At 38.4% G+C, this 12,594-nt stretch overlaps 1 protein-coding gene across 1 annotated transcript in view; it reads right to left on the reverse strand.

The window, feature by feature from the left end:
- Positions 1-751: 751 nt before the first annotated feature.
- Positions 752-12,594, reverse strand: part of LOC143099421 (E3 ubiquitin-protein ligase rnf213-alpha-like) — a 351,714-nt gene continuing 339,871 nt past the window's right edge. The window contains exons 60-67 of the mRNA XM_076262416.1: positions 10,907-10,978; positions 10,641-10,797; positions 9,393-9,591; positions 9,174-9,245; positions 8,739-8,936; positions 8,461-8,550; positions 2,551-2,717; positions 752-2,325 (exon numbers count right to left, since the gene is read on the reverse strand). Of these exons, the coding sequence (XP_076118531.1) occupies positions 2,160-2,325; positions 2,551-2,717; positions 8,461-8,550; positions 8,739-8,936; positions 9,174-9,245; positions 9,393-9,591; positions 10,641-10,797; positions 10,907-10,978 (1,121 nt within the window). The 3' untranslated portion in view covers positions 752-2,159. The remainder of the gene's footprint in view (positions 2,326-2,550; positions 2,718-8,460; positions 8,551-8,738; positions 8,937-9,173; positions 9,246-9,392; positions 9,592-10,640; positions 10,798-10,906; positions 10,979-12,594) is intronic.

Raw genomic sequence — 12,594 nt, forward strand, 5'->3', positions numbered from 1 at the left:
ATAATCAGCGTCGTAGTACCGATTAACACCACTTAAGATAACCAGGTTTTGTCAACCCAGGTTTAACAAAGTAACCCTGGGTTACATCTGGGTAGGTTAAGCTCCCTTCGTAGTACAGGCCCCTGCACTCAGTTTGTTTTATTGCTGTTTATGTCTTGTGTATGTAGGTGTATGCATGTGTCTTTATACTGGGAGATTTTAACTGTGTGGGCATTATGGTATAGACCTTCACCCCTCTACAATGGTTTAGCCCGACATACTGATTGGGGTAATTGCCTAGCCTATTTAAAGGCAGGTTTTTTTCCCACGGGGGAGAGACACGATAGACTGGAAACACAGGAGAACCAGGAAGACACGCGGAAGAGCTTGAGGTCCAGAACTCAGGGAAGTCGTAGAGAGTAATGTTTGTTTGTTTAAATGTAAAGTTAACCTTGCTTGCTGTGAGGCAAGGATTAAGTGAGATCCAAAGTTACAAGGTCGCCTTGTTTGGACAGGGAGCCTAGAAAGAGTAGGTTCCTGGTGCCTAGTTTTATGGCACGGTACATGTTTGTAGACTGAAGAACCCTGCATTTCATGTTTGGACTCCAATTGTGCTCCTGGATCTGCCTGTTTGTGTGGACAATAAATGACTATTTTTGTACGGAACTGCTGTCTCCTGCTTTCCCTCAACACAGTCAACAGTTTTCAGGCTTTATTGAGAAATCTGATTTCTCTTCTAATACAAGAACAAGGTCATTCAAGGAGTGGATGATTGGATTGATTTAGACTTTATTTTTAGACAGAAATTAAAAGAACAATATGTTATTCTTTATGGGTTCTAAACAGATCAAAGTTATGAAACCAATCTTAAAACATACTTTGGTCCATGAACACTACTTACCAGTTTTGAATTTAGTGAACACCTTTTCTAGAAATCCAGAGAACAATGTTTTATGTTACAGTACACTTTACTTGAAGGTATCTACATAAGAGTTACATGGAACTGTCATGAACGTGTCATAAACATTATAAACAAGTCAACGTTTATGAAATAACGCTTCTGTTATTAAGTGTCATTTGCTTTTTGTCATGACAAGTTAGGGTTAGGGTTCATGTGTCATGACACTCTTAGATACATTCAAGTAAAAAATAAAAATTGCTGGAAAATATATATATAAGTGATACAAGTGAATAACTAAAATAGATCATACTTCTGCTCATTCATTCAATTTGATCTCATGTGTCACAGAACTTGAAGGCAAATGGGTTTAAAACATATTAGTTATGCGGCCACTCTTAAAAACACTTTTCTAGAAATCTGATCTGAATGTAGTACAAAGTGGGTCACTTTAAAATAAATGCTTCCTGTAAATAAAGAAATCATATAAAAGCACATACCAAAGAAGCTAAAAATAATCAAAGAATATGTGATCATTATGAAAAAAGGTTAATAAATGTGCACATATTTGGAAAAGAAACAAACTCCAAACGGAAAAACACCCAAGACGTTCAGACTCAAACATCCGGATTCCATCAGATGGATTATGCCTAGTCCTGGACTAAAAAGAGAACTTCGATATAGAAAAAGCTTAATCCATGTTTGGGAAAATCAACATTATCGGAGATAAAAGTGAATATGAATCAGAGATAATAATAAATGTGTATCAGAGATAATAATCAACGTGAATTAGAGATAATAATAATAATTAACGCTTCCTGCCATGAATGAATGGTTCTCTGTTTCGTCTTCCTCTTGTCCGGTGACTTGTCATTGACCTCTCACTGGCCTACAGTTTTTTACTGCTAGTATGCCTTTTTCTTACACTTGTTCAAAACACATTTCATTTAACATAACACACTTTGAATCTAAAACAAAAATCTAATCAAAAACACACGTTTTAAACAAACATTCTTTAAGTCTAAGCAAAACACTTCTAAGTCTAATTTGTTCCACACAGGTTATCTATTATTGCAGCATTCGCACATTTTTATTTCTTTTGGAGCAAGCTGAATTAAAGCAGTTATATGATCAGTATACGTTATATGAGCAAATCTTTTTTGCATACTACTAAACTTCCCACGGTTCACTTTTTCTGCCCCATTCTACACAGTAATTACTATGCAATTCTTTCGCTATTCCTACATTATCTCTGTGCTGCCACTCTTCCATCATTCTAGTTCTACACAGACCTCACATGGGCAGCTCTTCTCTGCACTGCCAGCTTCCACAGAGCAATAACATTTTTCATCTCCAGTTCTTCGCCAAAAGGTTTTATCAGGCTTCTAAAGGAGTCTTCATCAAGTTCTTTTTCATCTGATAGTACATATTCAAAAGTCGAACTGAACCTATGTGAAACACAAAGAAAAAAGAACATTTAATTTAATATAAAACAATCCTTTGATATGCATTAATTATGAACCTACTGGTTTAACTGCAGGATTTTATTATTTCATGTGCCAAGAATTCAGAGGTTTCTGACACATTTATTCTATGAGCAATAAACATGATGAACCACTAATCACTCAAGATTATTTAAAGCAACAGGAAGTTGAAACGGGGAAAACCCTTACGGCCACCATGGCTGAAACTCTCTGGCCTTCATGTTCATGATGAGATCATGCAGTTCAGTGAGGAACATGTCCATGTTTTTAATCTCTGCCAATTTGCTGACCAAATCTCTCTCTCCATCTTCACTCAGTTCTTCATGGAATTCTAGGTCGACCATGAAGAATGGATCCTAAAACAAAGACATGTACACTTATACATTGCACAATCTATACAACTATACATTATAATGCTGGCTGTTTATTATCACGTCATTTTAGTGCCAAATGTTGAGAGCTCAGTGAAACATGGGGGCACTCTCGAAGCCATTGGGAAAGCCCAGGAAGATCTTCAGCTCACAGTTCCATAGAAATGCATTGGAAGATGTGTTTTTTTTTATCTGGTTTTATGGGATTTCAGTTGAAAAGGATGGCCAAACAATGTATATGGGATTACTGCAACACCAATACATGTAATAATGGCCTTCAATATTGTATGCTCTCTGTAATTATGTTAAATTACATTAAAAATTCTCTACTCCTGGCGTAAGCAAAGGGTCTCTCCTTGTACACAAACCACAACGACAGAGCTCCACCACATCAATGGATTAAGCCACATAGTCAACTCAATGTAGGCTAAACAAGCTAGACAAGCACGGTTATTGTTCTAATGTTACATTACATTACATTTAACAGACACTTTTTGACCAAAGTGACTTACATATGTTAGCTATATTACAAGGGATTACATTGTCCCCGGAGCAACTTGGGGTTAAGTGCCTTGCTCAAGGGCACACCGGTGGAAGCCGGGAATTGAACCGCCACTTGAGCAAGGCACCTAACCCCTCACTGCTCCCCGAGCGCCGCTGTTGATGCAGGCAGCTCACTGCGCCGGGATTAGTGTGTGCTTCACCTCACTGTGTGTTCACTGTGTGCTGAGTGTGTTTCACTAATTCACGGATTGGGATAAATGCAGAGACCAAATTTCCCTCACAGGATCAAAACAGTATATATACTTAATGCGATAGTTTATGGTGTTTCTTAAGACTCACACAGGTTGAAGGTGGTGTCTTGGTCATATATGTTTCATGATGCCTACCAAACCATATCATCACATCGTAGTATCGTCACAAACTCAAAAAATCCAGCACCATGAAAGTATGGTCCACAGATGCCATGGAAACTTAAAGGTTGTTTTGAATGCACTGACTGGGACACCTTCAAAACCTGCGTGACAGCTTGGACGAGTGCACAGGAGCAGTGACGTCATACGTCTGGTTTTGCGTGGATGAATGCGTCACAACCGAAAAGCTGAAGCCATTTTGGAATTTGCGCCACATTTATTGCATAATATGCATTGCATACATTAAGTTATCATGAGCAGTCGTCATTGCTTTGGCAATGAGAGGATGTAATGACCTGTTGCTATATTGGCATTTGTGTTATTGTGCTATTGAAAACAAACTATAGCCTAGCCAGCTAGCAGAGTGTAATACGTTTTAATTAGCAAAGATGCATATCATATGGTTCATGTTATGCTTATGCTTATGGAGAACGAATCATTGAAGACTCACCAATTTGATTCTACAAAGGCAAAGTAAGGCCAGCACTGCTTGGCCATGCTTCAATCTATAGGCTAGGGAGTGCAGGACAGGCTCATAACGCTATTTAACAAACCTGAATAATACGCGGCATTCTGGGCGCATAAGCAGCGCCCCAATACTGGCAATATGAAACAACATAAAAAAGGCATCACTGCAAAAACCGCGTCCTGTCTGATCGTTCCCTAACTCTGCCACCTCCTTGTCCTTGTTGCCTTTACAGTATGATTTCCTTATTACTTTCTTATACCAAATAAGAAATGCAAACAATCAAATGCCCTGGTACTGGCTCTTTCTCTCTCTCTCTCTGTCGCTCTCTCTCTATCTCTTGTGCGCACTCAAAATAGTTCCAAATTATGCTGTAGGCCTATAGTAAAGTATCGTTCAAGTTAGATCTGCTGCATGAAGGAGAGTGAGAGGATACCCATATCCTACTTCTACTGTATGTTTGATAAATAGATTCATCTCATCTCAAGGTTTTAATGCACGAGCGGAATATTAGCTATAAATATATTAGATAGATAGATAGATAGATACTTTATTGATCCCCAATATTATTGTGTTAGTTGCTCTTTTTTTGAAAATAAGTGTTGTGAAAGATCCAGGGCTGATAAAAAACATCCGGGGCTATAGCCCGATGCCGCTGCTTACCAGGCAAAAAATTCTGTGGAATATGCCTTCTACCTGACTGTTCACTCTGCAACACCTCAAAACGAGCAACAGATGCACATATCTTGTTCATTGACTTCAGCTTCAATACAATCAATCCTCTCATACTTTATTTCCAGGCTTCAAGGCATGGATATTAATACAGCACTGTGTCATTGGATACTGGACTTCCTAAGGAACAAAATTCAATCAGTCAAGATTAATAATGCTATATCATGCCCTCTGACTCTCAACACTGGTGCTCTACAAGGCTGTGTGCTATCTCCTCTACTTTTCTTCATCTACACTAATGACTTGATATGTCACCACCACTTAGTCAAAATGTTCAAATATGCAGATGAAACCACCATCATTGGCCGCATAAGTGATAATGATGAGTCTCAATATCGCAGAGGTCAAATGGGCTGTAGACTGGTGCAGCAACAACAAGCTCCATCTCAACACCTTAAAGACTAAGAAAATACTAATAGACTAAGGATTTGAGGAGGAATCCTAACACCAATGCCCCAGTTATTATATGTGACCAGCCCATAACCTTGACAGACTCCCTTTAAATTCTTTGGCTCATACATCAGCAAGAATTTGAATTGGGGAATTAACACCACTCACATAATCAAGAAGGCTCAACCAAGACTATACTTCCTTAAGCAACTGAAGAAGTTTGCAACCATGTGAGCAAACACCTGTTGGTGCAGTTCTACAAAGCCACCATAGAGAGCATCATCACATCATCCATCACTGTGTTGTATGGGAGTTCAGACTGTCACACATAAAGGAAATTAGAGAGGGTTGTCACTAAAGCCTCTGACATAATTGGGGGTAACCTCCCTATAGTCCACGCTCTGTACTCTAAGCGCACCTTAAACCGCGCTTCCAGAATAATCAAAGATCCCTCTCAACCAAACCACCTTTTTCCAGCTTCTCCTCTCTCGAAGACATTACAGATCTATAAGAACTGAAACCACACGTTTCAAAAACAGCCCTTCAGCAATAAGACTTTTGAACACAACTAAACTGAAATGAACATTTCTTTCCTTTGTATTATTTATTTATTTATTTATTTATTTAGTATTATTATTGTGTATTTCTTTATTTTCTTCTTCACTGGTTTGAGATACTGTAACAAAAACACAACCATTGTTGTGTGGCAATAGAAGTATCAATTTGATGAATGAATTTAGTCATATTCAAAATTAAGAGACCACTGCAAATTTGAATATGACCGTCAACTCATTCGTATGTCACTCAGCAACAGTAGGATGACATCAGAAAAATGTGCAGCAGTCTCAATGTGCAGTGGTTTTTCCAGAGCTGTCTCTATCTCTCTCTATCTCTCCATCTCTCTCTATCCATCTATCCATCTATCTATCCATCTATCCATCCATCCATCCATCCGTATCTAGCACTGTATTGAGTTGACATTTACTATAAAGTTGATTGTTAATGATCTAACACACAGGGGGCACTAGAGAGGTCCAGTAATGTGTGGGTACACTTACAAATTAACCATTGATCAGACTGTGCACTCACTGTTTGTGTGTGATATTTACGGAGGTGACATGAAAAAAAAAAAAACAAAGGTAAAAAAAAAAAAAAAACTGAGAAAAGGTATGTACTTAGGACAAACACTCACTAGGTTTGCGAGATCTTGAGTTTGTTTTGCGAGATCTCGAGTTTCTTTTGCGAGATCTCGAGTTTCTTTTGCGAGATATTGAGTTTGTTTTGCGAGATCTCGAGTTTCTTTTGCGAGATATTGACTTTCTTTTGCGAGATCTCGAGTTTCTTTTGCGAGATCTTGACTTTCTTTTGCGAGTCTTGCAAATCCATCAATGCATATGAGAGCCATTAGAAATGTTCCGGAGAGCTTTAGCCACTGGAATTAGGTTGCAGTTCCTTATTTTGGCATCTGCTTTGGTCTGAGGTTGCGTTCCACACTGACTGACAAGCCAACCTAGTCAGGGTGAGATTTGTGAAAAAAGCCGAGGGGGGGCGGGGGCGTCATCGCTCCTACACATCACTCCATCCTAAACCTCGATTTCAATAGTCAATTTGATTTTAGAGGCTTTACAAATATGAAGTTTCGTTTCCCTTTCTTTAACTTGTTTAGCTGTATTCTCCAGTGCAGTGAACAAGCCGCTGCATTCTGCAGTGAGTCAAGACCAGAAGTTAACGTTACCACACACGCAGTGATAGTCTTTTGATTTTAGACAGGGCCGGTCCTACGTTATTCTGTGCCTGGGAGCAACACGCCCACGACCGCAACAGCCATTATGGCCTAGGTATACGCACGCAGCACAGGCGAGCACAGGCTACCAGGAGAAACATCAACCAATTCAGATCAATTAGTTAAAGTACTCGAGTCTAAAGACCTCGAACTCGTCTGTTGCCCGAACGTGAAGCCAAGAACCATAGGCCTACCTTCTTTGCGTTCTCTCCCTCCTTTTTTTGTATTTTCTATCCTCTGTTTATGTTCTTTTTTCTGGCTACCAAATTTGTTTACAGACATTTTCCCACTAGTTTTGCCTACCAAGCATACGCGTAGCCATGGCCGGGCCTGTCTACTTGTCAGTCTTGCCCGTCCAATTAGAGGGCTTTCCTTCGTTTACGTTCACCATCTAAAACAGACGGGCAAGTCAACACTGCGCTGATAGTTCAAGAATCAGTAAAATCACGTAGGCTACAGCCGCTAGCTCCGTAATTGTCAGGTGTGATGAAATGCGTTCATATTCCACTTTTTATGTCATAAACGCTGCATGCCTATGAAAAGGCTTTGCAGTAGGATTGTCCGATGGTCAAGCTGTTGCTTCAATTTGTGTTTTAATTTATGCGACGCACCGATGCTGGGTTCATGCAGTTTTGCGCAAGTTTAAAATGTTTAGCCGACAGCATAATGTGTCATTTTTGTACAATAAGTTCCACTTTTCATGTCATGAATGTAACATGCCTATGATAAGGCTTTGAAGTTGTCCAATATGGTCAATCTATTGTCTCAATTGATAGATAGATAGATAGATATATAGATAGAAAGATAGAAAGATAGATACTTTATTGATCCCCAGGGGAAATTCAAGAATTGTGTTTCATGTGACGCACCGAAGCTACATTCATGCATTGTTTTGCTCCAGTTGAAAATGTTTCTGCGTAATTTGTCAGCTGTGATCAAATGCCTTCAATAAATTCCACTTTTATGTCATAAATATAACATGCCTATGATTAATGTTTGTATGGCCACCCATTTGAACATTTCTGGCTACGCTACCGAGCATTGATGGATTTGCGAGATCTCGTAAAACAAACTCAATATCTCGCAAAACAAACTCAAGATCTCGCAAAACAAACTCGAGATCTCGCAAAAGAAAGTCAATATCTCGCAAAAGAAACTCGAGATCTCGCAAAAGAAACTCGAGATCTCGCAAAACAAACTCAATATCTTGCAAAAGAAAGTCAAGATCTCGCAAAACAAACTCGAGATCTCGCAAAACAAACTCAAGATCTCGCAAAAACAAACTCAAGATCTCGCAAACCTAGTCAGTGTTTGTCCCAAGGACATACCTTTTCTCAGTATTTTTTTTTTTCATGTCACCTCACGGGCTCCGTAGATATTAGTAAACTTAAAATATAAAAAAAGTAAAACATAAAAGTATGTTAATGCTATGGGGCCACACACCTGATTCATCTCAGTCAGCAGAGCTGAGCGTCTGGTGGACAGAGTTTCCCATAGAGACTGAATATGCTTCACTTGGCTGGTTTCCAAAACCTGAATAACACAAGAATGGAAGTTTCTCTAATGTGGATCACTAACCCACAATAAGCAATGACATGACATAAATAGTGCTACTTAAATGTGTTATGTTTTACACACACACACACACACACAGAGAGAGAGAGAGAGAGAGAGAGAGAGAGAAAGACACACGCAGAGAGACACAGACAATGATACCATACCGGCAGCTCTAGGTGCTTGGCTCTGTCCTCCATTCTCAGCTCAGTTTTCATATAGTCCACTAACGGCATGTCTTTGGAGCTGAAGGACAACTCCAGGAACCCGATGGCGATTCTCAGGGTGGACAGAGCAGCAGAGATTTCATGGAGGAATCTCATTTCATTCATGATGTAACTCTTGTCTTGTACTGACAAGGGCTCCTGTAGAGGGCCAGAAACAATCTTTTATACCAAAGCATAAACGGCACAAACACAACTAGGGCTGGCAAATGATACTGTGTGTGTATATATATATATATATATATATATATATATATATATATATATATATATATATACACACACAGTATATATATTTACCGCATAATTTACCGCATAATTTGATGATTGCATTCATTTTGACAGCACTGAAAATGGCAAAGAAAAATATACTCATACCAGATCAGATTTCACTTTTTTGAAGAAAGACTGCAAAGTTGGCACAGAATTGCTTTCCATTAAAGGTAATGTCTGAAATAAATAAAAGTAATCAAATTAAGGACATATCAGAACTTAGAAGACAGATCAACAAAATGAATTGTTATTCCCAGACAGCATTTGAGCATTTAATTTCAGCCACTGAATACATTCTCTAGAGAAAACTTATTTGATACGTACAGAGATGTCAATGAGTGGCTTCTCACTGATGAAGCGACTGATCAACTGATTCTCCAGGGTTTTGAAATTGTAGTTGGTGGTCTCTGTGCCGTCCTCATTCACAATGTATCCAAAGTTGGTAATGGCCATTGGGAGAAAATCCTCCTCCAAGTCACATGTGATTACATGGGAGTGTTTGAGGTCTTCAGCATTCATTGTTCTGCATGTATCCAATATTTAATATTTGAAGATGAAAACATTTAAAACACATACATACATAGAGTTAGAATAATGTGCCTATATATAATACCTATATATAATACTAATAAGATAAGAATGTCAAGTTGCTGACTTACTCAAGGATCACAAAAGTTAAAAAGATTCTTTGGATATCATCATCCTTTACCCAACACAGGAATTAAAGGTGCAGTCAGCGATCATACGTGATTTGAAGCCCATAACATCTTCACATTCAGCAATAATTTCCTCACGACTGTTACAGTAGCTGCCCATTCTGTGAGTACACTATAAAAATCCAGGCTTCCAAAACAGGAGGCAAACAAAGTGGGGGCAGGCTATCCCCCAAACAAACGAAACCCTATGTGGAGTTTCTCTGGGAATACTGAAGAGAGGGGTGAGCTATCTCTCTGGCGTGTTTTGTTTGGTCCATGGTTAAAATATGATGTACAGTGTTTTGAACAAAAGCGTCAGTTGATAAATTTAAACATAAACATACACACAAACAAACACAATTTACTGCACAATAGCTGTCTGCACCTTTAAAGCAAGGGAATAATATTTTTTGCCTGAATTTACAGTACATATAAGATATTTTATATTTGCTGTTATACAGTATATAAGCTATTTTCAACTTAAAGGAGAATTCCGGCGAGTTTTTACATAGATCTCTGCTTGTCGAGGTCATAATGAATACTGCGCTACACTCTATGGGCATGTAAATGGTAAATGGGAGCTCACACACATGCCCCCAGAGTGCAGTTCTGTAGCTGCCTGGCTGCATTAGCTGCTGGATATCTATTTGAAAACACCCCGGATGTTCCAGATAAAAAAAAAATCAGGCACAGTGCCAGAGAACTTTAGGCCCTGCAAACAATAATCAGATGAGTTATTTTTGCTAAATTAACTTGCAGATCACATTATTTAGAGCTACTGTACAAAAGTATGTTCTATGTTTTTAGAACATATATAAGCCATTGTGATTGTAATTTCAAGCACAGTAATTAAGTTGCCATACTGTAGGAGGCCTACCCGCTTTCTTTCATCTTGGTGCTATTAATGCAGTCATTCTGCATTTTGGCAAGATATTTTGTGATTATTTGAGTTAAAGAGTTTTCTCTAGGCAAAAAATCAGGAATCTTTATGCTGTCTTCCTCCTTCTGTCTCAAGTCAGGTGAAATCTCAAGATCTATAAAACAAACACATTCATGTTATTATGCGCATATATTATTTAGTTTTTCCTCAAAAATGACTTTTCCTATGTTGAATTTTATGACCAAATGGTCAAAAATGCTTACATGGCAAGTCCTTCACATGTTTCCACACACTCATCAGCTTCTTAAAACCCTCTTCTAGTAGGAGGCTCTCAGCTAGAAAATAGATATGAAATCATTACTAGAAAAAAATCTGTAACAGTTTATTTTAGCAAACACCAGTGGTGGACATTACTTGAGTATATTTACTCAATTACTGTACTTAAGTCGCTTTTTCATGTATCTGTACTTTACTTCAGTATTTCCATTTTGTTAAACTTTTTACTTTTACTCCAGTACATTTCGAGGCCAAATATCTTACTTTTCACTCCACTACATTTTGTGACAGCTGAAGTACAGCTGAAGTTCCTTTTGGAAAAAAGACTGTAAAATGGTGTTGCCTAACCTATGTTATTGTTATATCCACTATTTACTGTACCTTGTTGACCCCTTTTCACAATATTGATGTTACCATAACTAGCCTCTTGACGCCATCGAGCAAATGATAGACAATGATAGACAATCTGACACTATCAAACACAAAAGGGAACATCTTGATTTAGTCCGAAAGTGTAAAGCATTCAACAAAGAAAAATGTGGTTACTTTGAAGTATCTAAGATACGATATCACATTAGTTTGTTTTTAGTTCTTTCTACAATTATTAGCTGATTTTGTCCTTGAATGGAGGAGAAAGGCTCAATGAATGCCTATGTCTGTGCCGAATCATTTCAACAATAGTAAATGCAACTGTATTAGTCATAATACATTTCAGGACTTTTTACTTTCGATACTTAAGTACATTTGAAGGCAAGTACTTTTGTACTTCCACTCAAGTAGAAATGTAAAAGGAGGACTTTTTACTTTTACTGGAGTAACATTTGACCATGTGTATCTCTACTTTCACTCAAGTACAGGATTTGTGTACTTCGTCCACCACTGGCAAACACATGTTAGCCATTAATATATAACTAATATGTGTATGTATCAGTGCTCAATAACGTCTGTATTAAGTAAGGCAGTGTTCAACCACTGTTCTGCAGCACACCAGTGTGCCGTGAGAGATCATCTGGTGTGCCGTCGGAAATTGTCCAATTTCACTTAATCGGTCCAAAAACATGTACAGTATTATTAAGTTGTTGCAAATAGTAGGCTATGTCATTGTTGAGCACCTGTGCCTGCAATGTAGTGACTTGCTAAGTGAAAAGTAGATATTAGGCTCCAGAAAAGAACGTACATAAATAGCGCTACCATCATGGTGGGGGAAACAATCACCGGAGGTCAATGGAGAAACAGGTCTCTGATTGGAAATCAGACAGGTGTCTCTGATTGTCAGCAAGTGTTGTCCAGTAGCCTAAGGTGTTTGCCCCCAGCAATGTTTTAATGTAAAAAATGTACTGTGGCTCAAAAAAGGTTGAAAAACACTGAAGTAAGGGATAATGGACAACACGGCATTTGGTTCACAGAAATACAGCCATTACACCTAGAATGTGCATTACTTTTTGTGAACTAAACGCCGTGGAGTCAATTATCTCGCTTATACCACCGTTGCCTCTGGCATTGTGTTCATTTACTGTTATAGTTTAAACTAATATAACTAATATAATTTTTACAATAATAACAAGCTTTATTTGTATAGCACCTTTCATACACAGACTGTATGATGTGGCAGGAGGGGATCATTTAGATGTGGTCACCCTGGGGCACCACACTGTGTACAATATGTCCAGAACTC

This window comes from Alosa pseudoharengus, unplaced genomic scaffold, assembly GCF_046254945.1.
Source record: "Alosa pseudoharengus isolate Yale_2024_CS ecotype anadromous, Long Island Sound unplaced genomic scaffold, YU_APseudo_1.1 YU_APseudo_1.1_scf_28, whole genome shotgun sequence".
In the NCBI taxonomy this organism is placed as follows: Eukaryota; Metazoa; Chordata; class Actinopteri; order Clupeiformes; family Clupeidae; genus Alosa; species Alosa pseudoharengus.